The sequence below is a fragment of the Nuphar pumila genome, chromosome 2 (assembly GCF_984573655.1).
Source record: "Nuphar pumila chromosome 2, dmNupPumi1.hap1.1, whole genome shotgun sequence".
In the NCBI taxonomy this organism is placed as follows: Eukaryota; Viridiplantae; Streptophyta; class Magnoliopsida; order Nymphaeales; family Nymphaeaceae; genus Nuphar; species Nuphar pumila.
The window spans coordinates 139,177,985-139,197,482 of NC_143250.1; the positions used below are offsets into that span (position 1 = coordinate 139,177,985).

At 38.8% G+C, this 19,498-nt stretch overlaps 1 protein-coding gene across 1 annotated transcript; it reads left to right on the top strand.

Moving 5' to 3' along the window:
* Window positions 1–206: 206 nt before the first annotated feature.
* LOC149847316 (disease resistance protein Roq1-like) lies at window positions 207–2,289 on the top strand. Its single transcript, XM_089993971.1, has 2 exons — window positions 207–670; window positions 1,467–2,289. The coding sequence occupies exons 1-2, from the start codon at window positions 207–209 to the stop codon at window positions 2,287–2,289; spliced, it is 1,287 nt and encodes a 428-aa protein (XP_089850097.1).
* Window positions 2,290–19,498: the final 17,209 nt, after the last annotated feature.

Sequence of the window (19,498 nt, forward strand, 5' to 3'; positions counted from 1 at the left end):
TGCTCATTTGTTTGTTTACCAACTTTTCTAGATTCAAGGGAAACTGAAAGATCTCTATCTTCTGACACAAGAAAATGGAAAGGTTCTTAGCACCCATAATCACCATTCTTGCCACGTTGAAGGAAAATTTAGAAAGCGTCTTTGACAGACAAACCCAAAGTTCAGAAAGCGTACTTGATGGACAAACCCAATCACCATCATCGTTGATGCCTTCATCTTCAGAAAGTTACGATGTGTTCCTGAGCACAGGTGAGGACACCCAAAAGGGTTTCGCCGGTCATCTTTACAAAGACCTCAAACGGCACGGGATACGCATGGATGAAGAGAATTTGTACAAGGAGAAAAAGATGAGAGAGATACTTGGAGCGATTGAAAGGTCCAAGATATTCATACCCATCTTCTCTGCGGGATATGCGGACTCTGAATGGTGCCTTATGGAGGTCTCGAAGATGGTCGAGATAGCTGAAACGGTCGAGTGTGGGAGGTGGATCATTCCCATATTCCTTAACGTTGATCCTTCCGATGTTCGTCGTCAGAAAGGACCATATGGAAAGGCATTTCAAAGGCACCAAAGAAATAGAAAATTAGATAGCAAGATGGTAGAAAAGTGGAGGGATGCTTTGAAAAGAGCGGGGAATATTTCTGGGTACGACCTCAAAAGAACCAACGGGTATGTAATCTCTCTCTCTCTCTCTCTCTCTCTCTCTCTCAAGAGAGAGAGAGAGAGAGAATGTAGTTTAAACACCGGAAGAAAACCAGATACTTACGGCTTCATTCCTTGCTCTACAAGGATCCAAAAGCAATAAGGAGTATTTGGGTGTTGGGATTGGAGGAATTCAATTTCAGGAATTAATTTCTTGGATCACACAAATACTCTGAATCTTTTGTCTGGATTCTTTCATGCAATTAGGGTCGGGCTCCAATTCGTTTGTTTAGAATCCAATTCCAATTATATGATTTAAATTCCTCCCACACATCTCACTTGGGCACTGCGTCTCACCTGGGTTCTGTGAGATTGAGGCCTAAGACACCTCCGTCATGTGAGATGTGCCGGGGAGTGAAAATAATTGATAAATTTGTTATATATATACAATATGAGCAAATCTGCTCTTATGAAACATTGGATTTCTAATTATCTCGAATTCCCTGAATCCGAACACACCCTTAGAGACACTCCACTTGCCATAACAAAAATCCAATAGAAGGCAGTGATATGGAGACTGGGTACATTGTAAATAATGTTAAGCAACTACTGTTGTGATGCCATTTCTGCAAGATCGAGATATGCATGGAATTAACAGAAATTTTCACGTTGGCAGCAGAAAAAAATTACCAATTTTTCCATCATGACTTGACATGTTTTACATCATACCATGTCATGTACAAGGCCGCCATATTCATGATTTTCCTTTTTTTTATATCTTTCGTATGTTCTATTTACTGTATTTTTTTTCTGGAACTGGTAGGCAGGAAGCAGAGTTGGTCACAATTGTTGTTAAGAGGGTTCTTAGTGCATTGAGAAAGGTTCCTTTCGATATAAACCCCATTGGAATAGAATCTCACGTGTTGGAAATGATGAATCTGTTACGCATGGAAGAAAATGAAATTCGTATCATTGGAATCCACGGTGAAGGTGGGATAGGCAAGACAACCATCGCCATGGCCGTTTATAACAAAGTATTTCGTGATTTTGAAGGGGTTAGCTTCATTTCAAACATCAGGGCAAGATCAAAGCAGCCCAATGGACTTGCCTCTTTGCAAACTCAACTCATTCAAGATGTTTGTGCAGAGAAAGAAACATGTATAAGCCATGTTAAGGAAGGAACTGCATTGATCAAAGAGAGAATGAGAGGTATGAAAGTTCTACTTTTTCTGGATGATGTCTCTGATGTAGACCAGCTAGAGGCACTGATTCTCAAGCGAGAACCTGCACTGCTGAAGGAGTGGTTTGGGGCAGGCAGTAGAATCATTGTCACAACAAAGGATGAAGAGGTATTGATAGGATATGATGTTTATAAGCCTAAGGAATTAGATGATATTCAATCACTTCAATTGTTCAGCCGCCATGCTTTTGTCAGTGACCAACCACCAGCAGAGTACATGGAGTTATCTAAGGAAGCTGTAAAATTGGCAGGGTTCCTACCTTCAGCTCTAAAAGTATTTGGCTCATACTTCTATGGTGTAAGAAGTAAAAAAGAATGGGAAAAAAGAATCGAAAAGTTGAAACACAATCAACATAAAAAAGTTCATGGAAGACTGGGAACGAGTGAAGATCTTGAAGAGGAATAGAAGCAGATATTCTTGGACTACTGGGAGGTGTGAACAGAATCCATTGACAGTTCCAATCAGTTCAAGATGCACAATTATCAAATTTCCACTATGAGAATGGAGAGGAAAGACAAAAGAAGGGCAAGCTCATTGTGGTCAATAAGAAGGCTTATATTTTGAAAAAAAATAAATGCATTGAATATGGAAAGAATAAACACAGAACAGTTTATAAGAACAGGGTGACGGATGATCACCCTGTGAAACAAGAAAATAAATCAGCAACAGAATAGCAGGGTAAAACAACAGAGCGACAAACAGTTTGATAACGCAAAAAAACATGTATTAGATTGGACATTTTTCTTGCTTAGAGATGTTTTTAGCTCATTTTATACTAAAACCTGATGATAAAAATATTTTTCTTTGGTTAGTTGGTTCCAAAGCATGATATGTATGGCCAATTTGTTAGTAATTGATCCTTGGATCATGTTTTTTGATAAAAAGATATGTTTCTATGAGTAGAGAAAATTTGAAATGTTATGACCACCGATTTTGGATCAGTAAAGGAACCCAGTCACACATCGGAATCCAGCAATCCAAATGTTGATGTTCCCAGTATACCATATATCTTTAGGGTTAGATTTACCAAAAAACAAAAAGCTAACAAATTTTGCTAAGTTGTTTGTCAAATGATTGTAGTAAATCTTTTCCCAATAAGAAATGATAAACATGTCTATATGTGTGTGTCCTTGCACAAGAGTTTAGCTGCCAAAAGCCTATTGATCGGCTTGAAATTGGCTTTGTAATAACCCCAAAAAAAAATTTGTTTGGATTCGGGCCGGATCCCGACCCGGATCTGACCCGGGTGATAAGTCGGCTGCGTGCTTCTAAAAGCACGCAGCGGCGAAGGGGGGAGGTTCTCAAAACCTCCTTCCCCCCCTCGTCTCTCAGTCTCTGCATTCTTCCTCGCCTCTCATCTCCTTCGACTCCCATCTCGCTCCTCTGCGTTGCCGAGCACAACCACTAATGACCGCATCGCCGGCAGCGTGCTCGAGCCTCCCCTCTGCGACCTCGTCGGCGATGCCTCTCTACTCGACCTCCATTGTTGCCGCCACCTATGACCCTCCTCGTCGGCCTCTGCATTGCCAAGCAACCCCATCGAGGACCCCCTCCTTCCGGCAGCCTCAGGTATGCCTCTTCTCCCCTATTTCCCCCCTTTTTCTCCTCTCGTTTCCTCGCCTCTCATCGGCAGGGGGTTACCCCCTGCTTTTCTCTTGGGATCGATCGACAGGGGGGATGAGCCCTCTGTCGTCGGCAGGGGGACTTCCCCCTTGCCTCTCTCTTTTTGGGGTCGACTGACAGGGGGGTTGAGCCCCTATCGTCGCCCCTCGTCGGTAGGGGTACTTCCCCCTTGGCTGAGCCCCTCGTCGGCAGGGGGATTTTCCCCTTGCCTCTCTCTTTTTGGGGTCGACCGACAAGGGGGTTGAGCCCCTGTCATCGCCACTCGTCGGTAGGGGGACCCCCCTGTCTCTCTCTTTGGGTCGACTGACAGGGGGGTAGAGCCCCCTGTCGTCGCCACTCGTCGGCAGGGGGACTCCCCCCTTGCCTCTCGCTCTGGGTCTCCCCAGAGGGTGGTGCCGAGCACCCCTCGCTGTCTTGTTTCACTGTTAAGCAAGCCGACAGGGGACTTTGGCCCCTGCCTCCTCTTCCAAAAGCCGTAGGGGGGCTCCTGCGTCTCTCTCTCTTTGTTAATTTTCCTAGAAGGGGCCATCGGCCCCTACCCTTTTTATTGTTCCAGCAGGGGGTGAAGGCCACTGCCCCTTTTTTGGTTCCCCTATTTAGGTGTGCAGGGGAGGGTCTGACCCTCTCTGCCTTTGTCTATCATAGGGAGGGCTCGACCCTGCCTTCGATCTTCGCAGGGGAGGGCTCGACCCTCCCTGCCTTCATAGCATGCAGGAGGGGTCGAGCCCCTCCCTGCTACCTGTTACGGCAGGGGAGGGGGCTGAGCCCCTCCCTGCTCCCTCTTTTCGGTGTCTCCTTATCAGATGACACCCGTGAAGTTAGAAGAACTGAAAAAACAATTATAGGAGCTTATGGATAAAGGTTTTATCCGATCTAGTGTATCGGCGTAGAGAACACATGTACTCTTTGTCAAAAAGAATGATGGATCAATGCGATTATGCATTGACTATTGTATGTTGAAAAATGTGACTATAAAAAATAAGAATCCTCTCCCCCGCATTGAAAATTTATTTGATCAACTTTGCGATGCAAAAGTATTTTCAAAGATAGATCTCAGATTTGGCTATTATCAATTGAAGATTAGGGACTCTTATATACATAAAACCGTGTTGAGAACACGTTATGGCCATTATGAATTTTTGGTGATGTCTTTTGGACTAACAAATGCTCCTGCAACATTCATGGATTTAATGAACTGGATATTTTGGTTATTCTTGGATCTATTTGTTACAGTATTATTGATGATCTTTTAGTTTACTCAAAAAGTGAAGAAGATCATTAAGAGCATCTGTGGATTGTTTTGGAAATACTTAGGAAGCATAAATTGCATGCAAAATTTTCTAAGTGTAAATTCTAGCTCGAACAAGTTATGTTCTTGGGGCACATGATCTCAAAAGATGAAGTATCTGTAGATCCTCCCAAAATAAAAGCAATTGTGGATTGAAAGCAACCTAAGAATGTCTCAAACATTCAAAGTTTTTTAAGGCTTACCGGATATTACCGAAGGTTTATCTAAGATTTTTCTAAGATAACAACTCCTATGACTAAGTTACTTCACAAAGGAATCAAATTTGAATAGACACAACAATGTGAATAAAGTTTTCAAGAGTTAAAGAAAAATATGACTTCGGCCCCAGTGCTTACACTGCCATCGGGCCACGGAGGATTTGTTATATATAGTGATGCCTCTGAAACAGGCCTATGATATGTTCTAATGCAGCATGGTAAGGTAATCACATACACATGTACTATTACAGTTTTTGTGAATTTGAAACACAACGACCTACCTTTGGGTAGAACCGTTGTTTCATAAAGTCACATACAATCATAATATCGAATCTTAAAGCAGTCCAAAGAATCCTCAATCAACAAATCACTTTGGTGATTACATGGGTTAGTCAATCAAGATCTTTTAAATCAAGATCTTTTACCGAAATCGTATTCGTATTATGGAGCATGTCCATGCACACAAGTTAATGCATGTATATTTATGACAAAATATATATTATATCATCAAAATACAAGTTCATCTTTCAACTTATATGCATAAACTAATTTTGATGATAACACATTAAAAAAATATCATGAATTTAGTCATAATTCATACTTAAAAACATTATGCATAACTTAAACAACATAAAACACATGTATTAAACATACATAAGTCATTCTTCCTTAATAATAAACACTTATAAAGCATAAAAAATGACAAAAGCATACTCATATGGGTAAAACCCAAGGTTCTTAAGTTGGAATCAGTCTAAAAATACCCTGAACCGGCCCCAAACCGATCATCTAAGGGTTTTAACCGGTTAAGGACCTAATGCACCCATGCAAAATATGAACAAAAGCTCATAAAATCCTACAATCGAATAAGAAAATCACTGTCTCTTTATGAACTCATGAAAACATGGTCTCTACATCTCAGAACCAGTGAAAAATTGATAAGAACCAGTAAAAAAGGGCTCCAAACTAGTCTAAAAAAGATCTGTATCGGTTATAGAATCGATTCAGGTGTAAATAGTAATTGGACCTGTTTCAGATCTGATATGATCCAATCTGGATCCAAATCTAGTTAGAACAGATCTCGGGTCAGATACCCCTAGTTCAGATTTAATCTGGATCCATACCCATAATGACCGGGTCCCAAATTGGATCCATTGATCCAAAAACTAATTTGAACCCAAATCCAGTCCATGGCAGGACCCGGTTCGAGTCCAAAAACCGTACCCGATCCTGACCCAGATCTGGTTGGGTCGGGATCTTGACTCGGTCTAATCGGATCAGATCAGACACAATCCTTACCCGGTCAGATTGGATCTGAATCATGACCAGGTTCGTTCGTATCGGACCAGACCTGGAACCCAAATGGGTTTGATTCTGATCCAACCGGGTCGAATCCAGTTACCGACCCCAAAGATTCGGATCAAACCCAAATTTGAACCATATCTGGATTCGGTTAGATCCTGATTTCAACCTGGTTCATTTGGATCGGATCAGACCCGAAATACAAATGGTTCTAGTTCCTATCCAACCGAGTCGGATCTGGTCATCAACCTATTGTACGGATCAGACCCAAACCCAGAACTGTAATGGGTCCGAGTGCAAGGCTGGGTTGTGACAAAGCCAATTGGATCTGGGCAAACCTGATCCACCCAAACGGGTTTGGATCAAGCCTGCCACTGGGTTGGAATAAGCAATCCAACTCGGGTCGCGACAACATTAAACCGAAGTGTTGTTTTGGTTTCTAAGATTTCTAAAAAATCGAAATCCATAGCATTCAACGGCACCGACGAGGCCGCCAACGATCCACAGCGGAAACCCCCTTTCAACGAAGGGCATCAGCCATCCGATCCTGCTGACAAAACCGAAAGCACCACCGGCGAACGACGATGCTCCAGATCTGCAAGCGGCACCGGCGAGGCCGCCAGCAATCGTCGACCCCTTCACCTCCCCGACGAAAGCCACAAAGGGTAAAGGGTATAGTTTTTTTTTTTGTACATGGTTATCCATTCCACTGGCTACCGATTGTAGAGGACAGCTCCAGTGAAGGCCGACGACATCGTGTTTCTCCCGGTTCCCCTTGTTTCCTAGCAAAAGTCGTTTCTGCGAAGAGGGGGCAGGATCTCCCCCCTGTTGTTCTAAAAAACCAACTATGGCATGGGTAGCGACACGCATACCGTCGGCGACCCCCTCACCTCCTCGACGAAAGCCACGAAGGGTAAAGGGTATACTTTTTTTTTACATGGCTATCCATTCCACCGAGTGCCGGTTGTAGAGGACAGCTCCGGTGAAGGCCAGCGGAGCCACGCGTCTCCAGGTTCCCCCTTCCTTCCCGACGAAAGCCGTTTCTGCGAAGTGGGGGCCGGATGCCCCCCCTGCTGTTTCAGAAAACCAACTGTGGTAGGGGTAGTAGCACGCATACCGTTGGTGACCTGCATCCAGCAAGGTCGTCGGTCACCAGCAGCACACAGGCAATCCTACATGCCGGCCTCGATCCTGCTACCCGTTGTCTCCAGCACCAGTGATAGTTACCGTTAGCGGCACAGGAATGCGACAGCAGACCCGAGTCTGTGTTAGCAGCCCCAAGTCAGCGTCATAAGCGATAACTGGATATGCTATTATCGGCGAGCGTAAACTGAACGCTCCTGACGTACCCATATGCACAGTGGAATGCAGTGTTGCGGGTCTATAACCCACTATTATGCTTCAAAATCAAATTCTGAATGCTAATTCAACACATACCGGTAGACGTCAAACCCAAATCCAAATCCAAATCTAAATTTAATATTTACCTCAGAGACCAAATCCAAATTTAGTATTCAATATTTAATATTCATTTGACAAGCCCAATTAATGCACCTTGAACTCTTTAAGACAACACTCTTCATTTTAAATACATAGAGTTTTTAAAAGATGATGAATACGAGACTAAACATTTTTTCATAAAATAGGCTTTTTCAAATGACCTATTCTTCCGTACTTCATATGAGTTTCATAATAATTGGAATTAGTTCTACAACAGATGCGAGAGACTCAATGGAGCCATTTTACAAATAATCTCTCTATGAATTTATTGGTGCTGCATTTTTTTTTCCTGGCAGGAACAAGTTATGATAAAATTCGTCTTTGTTATCTTAACAAATGGGAGGAATAACTATACCAATGCCAATAATCTTTACGATGTTCAATAGCTTCTCGATGGCTTCTCTTGCATTACAAAAAATGCATGGTTTTGTTGCAGAATTGGTGATATTTTTTGAATAATTACTAGCCCAAAATACCTTGTAGTGTAAAAAATACTAGTTACTTTTGTAATGACAATTGGAATGATATTGACTCCTATTTATTCATTATTTATCTCACGCTAGATGTTCTATGGATACATGTTATTCAATATTCCAAACTCTTTGCAAAAAATTCAGAACTGCATTCTTACTGTAATGGGTAAGGCATTAGTCTTTATTAAGATCGTGTTTGGTTAGAATCCTGCCTTTCATGTCTTTTTTCGCTAAGAATTCTTAGTATGCATAGAACCTTTTCAGTAATAATAATCAAAAGACATGTTTTTGCTTAATGATAGGTCCCACAATATTTTTTTTTAATAAATCTTGTTTAAGCTCGGCTCGGAACCGAACCGAGTTCAGACAACACCTTACAAGCTCGGCTCCGAGATCGAGTCGAGCCTGGACAAAGTGATTTTGAACCAAGCCGAGTTCGAACAATCCAGGCGCGGCACATGTGCATCCTTAGGGGTCGGGTTGAGTTATGATTTTTGCCAGATTTCCAACTCAACTTGATTGCCCTAAGTGTTGTTTTAAACATTTTATTTTAAAAATGTAAAAAAAAAATTGCCGTAAAAAATTATTTTTAAATTATTCAGGTTAGGCTTGAGATTCTATTCTTCTCAACTCAATATAAGCTGAACACAAACCTAAGCCTTAGTGCTCGTTGTTTGGGCGGTTTCGATGCATCTGGGCAGGTCAGATATCTGACCCATTAAAAACCCTAAATATATTGAGGTTCAAAGGGTTTTTTTATAAAAAATTGAAAGGGTTTTTTTGCAAAACAGTTCCCTTCCTTTTCAGCGATTTACAGATCAGTCTCAGCCTTATGTGCTTTTGCAAATGTGTCCTCGCTTTTTTATTAACTCTTGCAATTTAGTCCCCAAGGTTAACATTCTGTTGTATTCTCTGGCGCTCACCATTAAGGGCAGGAAAATTGATGGTTTTGCCCTTATGAAGGATCATGCTGCAAAATACAAATAAGTCATTGATTAATTTATAAAAATTGGAAAAATTACTCTTCTAATCCCATCCAAGGACCATTTTGAGTGTAAGACCATAACAATCCCTTTTGAAACAATACCAAAATAAAGAAAAAGAAAGAGAAGATTTTATTATTGTTGTTTCTTGAAATCCTTCCTTTTCTCTTTTACTTAGGCCCCTGTTTGGAAGCTGTCAGTTGGTGCAGCTAAGGATGCAATTATGAAACTCCCAAATTTTTGTTGTTTTAGCAAAACCCACATGGTTGTTTGGAAAAAGTGGAATGGTTCAGCTGAGGAATGCAGTTGAAAATCTGAAATTAAAACTGGAAGAGCATTGAGAAGGTCGTCAAAGCAGTCACCTGTGTGGGAATTTTTGACCATCAAGAAAGTTGCAGCAATGATGGAAGCACAAGGGAGATGAATGACAGAGAAGACTAGGAAGAGAGAGGGAATTGAGGCCACTTTGGAAGAGAGGGAGAAGGATAAAGGAGAGGAAAGTTGAGATGGTTAGAGGGTAGTGAGAGAGTTAGGATGAGGAGAATCTCTAATCAAAGTAGTTAGAGCCAATTCTTTAGCCAATGTGCTCAGTAAAAGACCAAAAGAAATTATATTACATGCATGAATAAAAATGAGTGGGCTTGGGTACTTACAGACCCTAAGCTAACCCACTTGCCACCTTAGCTAACCACCTCAATCCATTCTTAATGACCATTTTACCCATTACAAAGCATAATTTTTCATCCCAAGTTTCCTTGAACCTGCCTAAGCTAAACCCTCTAGCTAATTCTCTCAAACTAAGCTAGTCGACTAGTGTATGTCATCTGGGTTTGGCCTTGGGACATATCAATTTCCCCATTCTAAAAAATGCATTGTCTTCAAGGCATGAAGTCCGAAAATAAGCCATGAGTGAATTTTCTTTTTCTGAGTTGAGTTATTCCTTGTTGAGTTTATCTATATGAGTTTTCTTGGTCTTCTCTTCAATATTACTAGCTGAGTTTGAAAATTTGATGATTTTTTCTCAATTTCTTTCACATGGTGAGAATCTACAGGTAGTGTGAGAAAATATTTTCATTTTTTATGGTGAGAATCCATGGGTGGTGTGGGAGAATGCTTGCTCCTTAATTCTCAGAGTAAATCCTTGAAAAGCATGAGAGTATACATTTCTGTTTGCCCCAATGATCTTCTTTCTTGGGCATATGTTTTTTGCTTCTTAATGGCTTGAATTCTTTGATGTGTGAACCTCTTAGACTCTTGAAAAACCTCCTTCAACTTTCGAGATGTGACCTCATGATCTGATTGGTGAGGCTTGATGTTCAAGTATTGCTCCTCTAAAGCATTTATGACAAATGCTTGTAGCCTTTCTTCAGCAAATTTGGCAATTTTTTTGGAATCGGTACACTCAATTTGAGGAGTCTTGTTGGCCTCATGATCTTAGATTGGAAGCCTCTTACTGCAACTTAGGATAAGAATTGAAGGGCACTTCACTGGCTTTGTGGTGGCCATGAGTACTTGTAATCCCTCTTTTTCAATTCGGTTCATTCTTTGGTGCTACTTTTGTTTAGTCCCATATCATGATCATCTTATCTTTGTAACAAATATCATAAGATTTATAAAAATCTCGTGATAATATCATGAGAAATTGCCTGAAAGTTTAAAACGGTAATTTCTTATGAGATTTTTAATCCGTGACAAATATCATGATATTTACCATTTTAGTAGATATTTATCACAAGATTTTCATTTTTAAATGTGTTTTATTTAAATTTTCCTATAAAATTTTTTTTTTATATTTTTAATTTTCAAGATTTTGCCAAAAAAAATGTAAGATTTATGAAAATTTTCAAAATCTCTAGAGTTTTTTACTCCCTAGATTTTGCCGTTTTTAACTTTTGTCACTATGCATCCTTTTTCTTTTTTACAATTCTAGCTTGCTCATAACCTTGCATCAAGCTTGTGGGTCTTGAGGCCTATTCTTCAATCATGATATCAGCCTTGAGTCTAGCAATAAAAGTTTCTGTGAGTGTTTCTTGTGACCAACCCTTCACAAGGTCCCTAATCCTCTCAAATTCAGCTTGATAGTACATGATGCTTCCCATGATAATGTGACATTATGGTTGATGAAGGCTGATGGTCCTAACCTCAATAGAATTGCTTTTGCAAAGAATTCCTAATATGAAGTCCCAATTTGAGATTCATACCATGAATACCATCTAATAGCTTCTTCTTCTTCCAAGTGGAAATCTCTCTTCTTGTGTCATACCATGAATACCATCTAATAACTCCTATGGATTTTTCATGCTAAGAGATATTTCACTCAACAAATCTCTCTTCAAACTTTCCTTTAAAAGTCATCAAATCTTGTTGTAACCCAGTCCTTGGCTCAGCTCTCACTCCTTCAGCCAATTCTTGTGCTCTAGTTGTCATGGTGTTAGGCTATGGGATTGGTTTGGATTTTATTTGGATGTCTTGTCTGTCTACAGTCCAAATTTAGGCTAGGTCTAAGTTGGGTTTTAAAGGCTCACAAATGAAACATGTCAGAATAGGTCAAGTTCGGTTGGTCACAGTTTGGCTAAAACAGGGTTCACCATGACATTGGTTTCTCTGAGAACAGGTATTAAAAAATTCTGAAATTTGAAGGGCTGGTAACTAACACATGCAGAAAGCTACAATAAAAATTTTGGGTTTAGATTCTAAAGAAATTGAGAGATGAATTTTTGAAGTTGGACAATTTTCTGGATCTGGTTGTGTTGGCCTGAACTGAATAGGTTACTTCCCAAGATCAAGAACATAGTCACTCTACCTACAAACGAGATTTCAACACTCCAAAAAACATCCAACAGCTGCAAAATCACATAAACTTCAACTGCAACTCAATTCTAAAGTGATCAAGATCAAGATCTTGAGAACTCAAACAAGACCTTGAAAGAACCTTGTGAATTCAATCAAGATTCTACCCAACTTTGTTGTGGATCACCCCAAGACTTCAATTCGCATGTCAATAAATTTATTAATGTTCTTTTCACATGTATCATACCGAAAAGAGAATTGAAACAAGAACTATGAGAATTTTTAAGAAAATAATCTACTTAGAAACACAACATGAAGGTGGCCATGCAATACGTAGTGCAATCAAGACTCAACCCAAAAACGTGGGGAATTGTAATTGGCTCAAATTCTTATAAAAGCTCAAAATCCAGTGTTCTTGAACATATATATAGGATCCAAAACAAAATGAATATCAAATTTCATGAAATTTCTTTAAAATCGTCCAAGGGTTTTCTTCTTGAAACTCAATAGTGGAGTGAAAACTCTCACTAGAGCTCAACAAGGTATGCCGATCTTCTTCAAGAATTACCACCCAAAATGAGTTAAAGTTGTAACTCTCCTATTTTTCAGCCCTTGATCAGATGATCTACATGTGAATTATGATGCAACACTTTCTTCTTCACACATTCTTGGAGATGGAATGGCGATTTCACCAAACTTCAAACGGTAGAGCTAATCTAGCCGAGTACAACTCTTTAAGCCTTCTTGGGATTGAATGAAGATGATCCACCATCCTTTTGGGATCCGTAGCTCTAATATCAAATGTTGTGACCCTCAAAAAAGTTGCAGCAATGGTAAAAGCATATGGAAGATGAAGGAGAGAGAAGAGGGAACAGGTCAGCGAGGGGAAACTAGGGAGAGAGAGGGAATGAGGGTGACTGGGAGAGAGAAGGGATAAGGAAGTTGCAATGGTTAGGGGGTTGTGAGGGAGTTAGGATGAGGGAAATCTCTAACCACAGTAGTTAGAGTCAATTCTCTAACTAATGTCACTTTGAGACTAATTCTTATTAAGAGATCAAAAGAGATCATGAATACAAAATAAGAGAACTTGTATTTTATAGACCCTAAGCTATCTAACCAACTTGCCACCTTAGCTAACTAACCCAATCACCTCAGCCCATTCCTGATCACCCTTTTACCCATTTCAAAGCATAATTTTTTAGCCCAAGTCGCCTTGAACCCACCCAGGTTAAACCCTCTAGTTGATTCTCCCAAACTAGGCTAGCCAACTAGAGTATGTGGTCTTGGCTTTTCCTTGGGTTATATCCCAACTGGTGTAGTATTTGGCAACTACCACCTCATCTAGGTTAAGTGAAATATGTAGTTGGAGGTGTCAAATACCACCCTAGTTTCATCATTTCCTACAACTACATCCATCCCAAACAATTTTGGCACAGGGTATTTCTCACTACACTTAGTTTCCAAACAGGGCCTTAGTCTTCTATTGGGTGGGTTCTTTGTTCAATTTAGCATCAAGCAGCAAAAGTTGCCATAACAAGGAAGTGAAGCCTAAGAAGCACATAGCCAAGGAAATCACTGCATGAATCGATGCTACCATGACAAACGAGAGGAGAGGGAAAGCTGGTCAAGCTGACCGAGAAGGCCTCGAAAAGGGCCGTTACACCAAGTTTGAATGCCCTCTCTGCAAGCCGATAGCCCACGATGATAAATCCATGCAGATGCACACAATGATGCCAAGCAGGGGCGGAGCCAAGATTCTAAACTAAGGGGCACAAACACAAAATAAAAAATAATAATAATTACTAACAAATTATAATAACAATATGCTTTAAAAAACTAAATCAAAGCCTCATAAATTCAGTATTTATGCTAATTGGTAAAAAAAACCCAATATCCTTAACCAAAATCAAATCACACAATATTCATGGATTCAACAAAAACAACACAAAAGAAAACCCTAAACCATATCATTCTAAAAAAAAGCAAATCAAAACCCTAATTACTATAACATCATAAATTAGGCATTTATGCTAATTGATAAAAAAAAACTAATATTTATGCCTAATGATAACTGAAAAAACCACAACAAAAATCCTGAAACACATAACTAAACATTTGTCATTCTAAAAAAACCAAACCAAAACCCTAATTCCTCCATACATCATAAATATGCATTTATTAATAATTAATAAAAAATCATTAATATTCTAACCAAAATAAAATCACATAATATTCATGGAGTCATGCCTAATGGTAATTAAAACACACCCACACAAAAACCTTAAAACCATGAACTAAACATTTATGTCATTCTAAAAAATCCAAATAAAAACCTTAAATCCTAGCAAACATCATTTATAGATATGCTAATTGAAAAAAAAAACTTAATTAAATACTATATCATTTGAAAAACCAATATAAAATATATAATCTTAACAAAAATCAAAGATTTGGGGGTTTGATAACCAAAACCAAGCATTTATTAAAGGAATCACACTTAGTGATAATTAAAAAGAAAATAGCAAATAACAAACCCTAAAGTCTTAATTATATATTCATGTCATTTGAAAAAATCCAAATCAATACCCAAATTCCTAAAAGAAGTCATAGATTTATGATAATTAAAAAACAAGACATAAAACCCTTGATATTCTAACCAAGTTCAAGCATTCATTACTCATGCCTAATGCTAATTGAAAACAACCTTAATTAAACGTTCATGCGATTTCAAAAAATGACTAAACCAAAAACCTAAACCCTAACAATATATAATACTAATTGCAAAAATAAGTAAAACCCCTAAAATCAAAACTATATCAAGAATTAAAAAAAAAGTAGAAAGAAGAAGAGGAAGAAGGAAATCCAACCACTAGGGCCAGGGAAGTGTACCATAGAGGCCGGATGGAAGATGGCTGGACACAATCCCACAAAGTTTTGGGAGCAGGGATCGGAGTTAGAGGGGAAGGGGCATGGGTCAGGTCTTACAATGTCCACCTTGACCTTATAGAGGGTGAGGGTGGGCATGTGACCACCCTCGACTGAAGGTATCTCCGCCCCTAATGCCAAGCACCCTTACGCCTGTGAATATGAACATGAATTTTGTTGATGATTGCTTGAATTAGTTGCGCCCTTGAGTATGTGGTATTCATAGAAGCAAGGAGAGTGATGGATCCCTCTTATATATATATATATATATATATATAGGCCACTAAAACATGTTAACTGAAAATATGTGAACTAGAGTTAAGGATGGTAGTGGAACGGGCCTGCCCTGCCTCTCTCCGTTTGGACCGGAGATGGATGTTAAAATTAAAACTCATGCGGGGATAGAGGTGAGGATGAATATCAAAATTTTGAGACGGGGCAGGGGTGGAGACCTTGTCCCCCACCCCTGCCCTAGTCCACTGCCATCCCTAATTGGAGTGTGAATCGAGTTTTTTATGGGTTTTTATTTTTTTTTCTTAAATTTCACCATAAGAATGTGATCTAGATATGCTTGGTTTTATAGAAATAGACTCTTGGATCATCTGTTTGAAGGATCTTTTAAGGCTTGAAAATCAATGACTTTGAATTTTCATAAATATTCAAGCATCAAAAATCACATTTTTTAATAAAAAATATATGAGCCAACAGTTTATTTCTAGTAAATGGACCCCACTGAATGCATCTGCCGGTGTTGGATTTTGATAAAAAAATTGTGTCGAAAATGCTTAGTTCACATTTTGGTTCACATATTTTCAATTAGCATATCATTACTATATATGCATATTCTAACAGATTTTCCTTCGAACACGTTTGAACCCACGGCGTAAGGCTGCACATTCCTTTTTTTCGAAAAAAGGACATTTAGCAGCAGTTTTAAACAGCCGCTAAATGTCATTTTTTTCGCCCAGATATTTAGTCTAGACCACTAAATCTTTAGAGCACGCAAAAAAACAATGAATTGTCGCCATTTGATTCATCATTTAGTCTAGACCGCTAAATGATGAAGGTAATATCTATCATGTATGCTTAGAGTTAATAATTTGTGGGGGTGTAACGGTCATTTTAAGTAGCATTTAACTCTGATCACTATCTGATCATAGTTTGTCTGATGCCTTTCTAAGAGAAGGATCATTTTGCACTTATGGCAGAAAAGATGAGTACTGATTTGCAAAATCGTATAGGTTGGGGAATAATTTGTAAATCAGTGAAAAGGAGAAAACCCTTTTGCAAAAGACTCAAATATAAAAATCCAAAGGTGAGCAGTGGGCATCAGGAGCTCATCCTATCACCCCCAAGCTTTGCTTTTTCTGTAATCTTAAGACAACCTTGAAATAGAAATTATTCCATGGGCATGCATATATTCACTTTTAGCTCACACAGGCACTCACAATGGGCCCCACAGTGAGAATGTTCCACTGAACAAGCTATTGAATTGAGAGTCAGTGGGCCTCACACTGCACACTAACTCATTAAAATGTATTTATTAAAACCCTTTCAAGAATAATGTCATTCCTTCAAGCTCCTGGCAGCCCAAGGAGGAGCAAAAGCAAGCCAATGATGGCAAAAAAGATGTTGCCAGTATCGAATCTCATCCAGCCCAGTCTTTCATCAATTTTTTACTAAATCAATTGAATTGGTTTTTATTTTATTTTTAACATTTTTTGATATTTATTGAATGCATACTTGAGAGTTTGTTTAGACCCTACTACAAGACATCATTCACTACATTTTTGTAGTTTTCTTGTTTTAGTTTTTTTTTTGTTTTAAATGATAAAATTTAAAAAAAAAAGTTGTTTTCAGTGATTTGATTCCATTAGATTGGGGCTGATTCTTTGAATACTTTTGAAAAGACTTCACATTACAAGTAGTATCTTTGCATGGTAGGCAATTAGGGGTGTCAATGGGTCATCTTTGACTGAACTTGACTCATACCAAACTCTATAGGGTCTGGGTTTGGTGATAAAATAGGAAGTCCGATTAAGAATCAGGTTGGATTCAAAAGGTCTGATTAATATACGGAGACGAGTATGGTTTGTGAGTTTTTTTAACTAGACCTGTGTACCCGAGTTTTAATTAATACATCTGATTTTTTAATATAAAAAGATAAAAAATATATAATTTTATAGGTTATGATTCATGTAATCTTTAGTAGGATCTGATGTGTTAGCCACTGACAGACCTTGCGGATGTCATCAGCACACACCTACGCCCAAGCCCCACTTAGCCATAGTGTTTTTGCTCAAAAGAGAGAAGCTTCACCAAATTTTGGAGTTGGCTACATCAGCACACATGTGGGGCCCACGAGTTTGCCACATCATCAGCCACCTCATTTTCTAAGGGGCCTACCTAGCCACATCACCGTTTGATGTGGACTAAGAGCTTGTCTAATAGACAAGCCCTTGTCATCATGGCTTAAATTGGTAGGCTGGCCTAAACCACAATAGCCAACAAAGCTAAGCATGTGGTTTTAAAAAGCAATCAAGTATTAGAATGTGGTTTTCAGTAATACATGTATTAAGTTGTAAACCATCTCCCTTAGGTCTATATAAACCCAAGGGGAGCGATTTTTCAAGGAATGGAATTTTAAGAACTTGAACTCACTTCTAAGCATTAGTTCCTAGTTAGGAAAAGTAGGAGCATAGTCTCTCTTCTTCTTCTTCAGTTAAGTGAGAGTGTATACTTAAACAAAGTGTTAGGATCCTTCCTAATCCTTATTATGTTTACTTAAGTGCCTTGAGCATTTGTGTCTACTTGGGCCACCTTTGATGATTGATCAATGAACAACGTGAAATCGGTGCACTCCCGAAGAACTTTGGGAGCATCCTCATAGATTAAAGGCTTCTTTAGGCTTTCCTTTTCACCTAAGGGAGGTTCTCCACATTGGGCTGATCAAACGGAGGTGTGCTCGTGTTGAAGCTCATCCTACAATCGCATCGGTATTTCCCGATCCTCGGTGAACGTAGTTCTAAATGTTTGGATCTCCTCCGCCCTTGTTTGTATTAATATCTTAAGCGTGCTTATCTAAACACCAAGTTAGAAGGCACATGAGATTATGCTTGTACGAGTTCCATGCTTTTATGCTTTTACAGGGTTTCGAGTAGTTAGGTGCACCTTGTGTGCACTTCTTTTGTTCGCACCCTCTCTATGCTTCTCTTAGGTAATACCTATATATGGTCTACAGGAGGGTGTTGTGTGTTCTCCCCGGAACACAAATTTGCACGAAGGAATATCTTGGGACCCATGATAATTCATATGCCAATGTTGCCCATGGTGACTTTATAATAAAATAACAAATAAAAAAGGTAGATATGCTTTTGACGAAAATGTCCTCCCGTAAGATAAATATGCGTTGGACGAAAATGTTCTCACGCTCCTCGTAAATAGATTTGCACGTTCTGCCTTTGTTTTTAGCTTGTGTTACAACACATGGTCGCCTTCTCGTTCCTGCCTTGTGTTAGATAGAAAACTTTTTCGGGTTCGTTCCTACCTCGTGGAGATAACTATAAATTGAACGGCTGGTTCGATCATCGGTGGGTGTCATAGAGGAATTTGTCGCTCATCTCTTTTTACAGTCATCTCTTCTTCTTTTCGTTAGGTAGTATGAAAAAAAACAATGATGCACAAACATTCCAACAAGTGCCATTAAAGCATAGTGAGTATCTTTCCATGTCATCATGCTATTGTTGAAGAACGTATGTCATTGTGAGTGTCATTAAGGCGTTGTTTTGTTATTGCGGGTAGATTTTATCGTTTCAATGGTTGAAAACTTGAAAATATTTGTAAGACGCTGGGACCTGTTGACAAGAATGCTTGGTTACAGATGCGAGCAAAAGCCTCTACCCTATCCGGTATCGTCCATTCACTCAGTATATGCAATGTAACGCAAATCGCGATTGTAGTAACACGTATATCAATTTGTGAGATATTGTTTTATTTGTTAATATCAATTTGTAATATATTATATTGAATTGCCGTATATCGATTTGTAAGATATTATGTATTTTCTAGTGTCGATTTGTGAGATATTGTTTTGTTTGTTAATATCGAGTTGTAATATATTATGTTGAATTGCCATATATCGATTTGTAAGATATTATGTGTTTTCTAGTGTCGATTTGTGAGATATTTTTTTGTTTATTAATATCGATTTGTAATATATTATGCTAAATTGTCGTATATCGATTTGTAAGATATTATGTGTTTCTAGTATCGATTTGTGAAATATTATTTTGTTTGTTAATATCGATTTGGAATATATTATGTTGAATTGTTGTATATCGATTTGTAAGATATTATGTATTTTCTAGTATCGATTTGTGAGATATTGTTTTGGTTGTTAATCTCGATTTATAATATATTATGTTGAATTTTCGTATATCTATTTGTAAGATATTATGTGTTTTTCAGTGTTGATTTGTGAGATATTATTTTGGTTGTTAATATCGATTTGTA

Excerpts from the sequence above, each read along its gene's own strand:
- LOC149847316 (XM_089993971.1), top strand. The coding sequence starts at position 207 with ATGCCTTCATCTTCAGAAAGTTACGATGTGTTCCTGAGCACAGGTGAG. Across the intron at positions 671-1,466 it reads GACCTCAAAAGAACCAACGG|GCAGGAAGCAGAGTTGGTCA; the intron begins GTATGTAATCTC and ends TGGAACTGGTAG.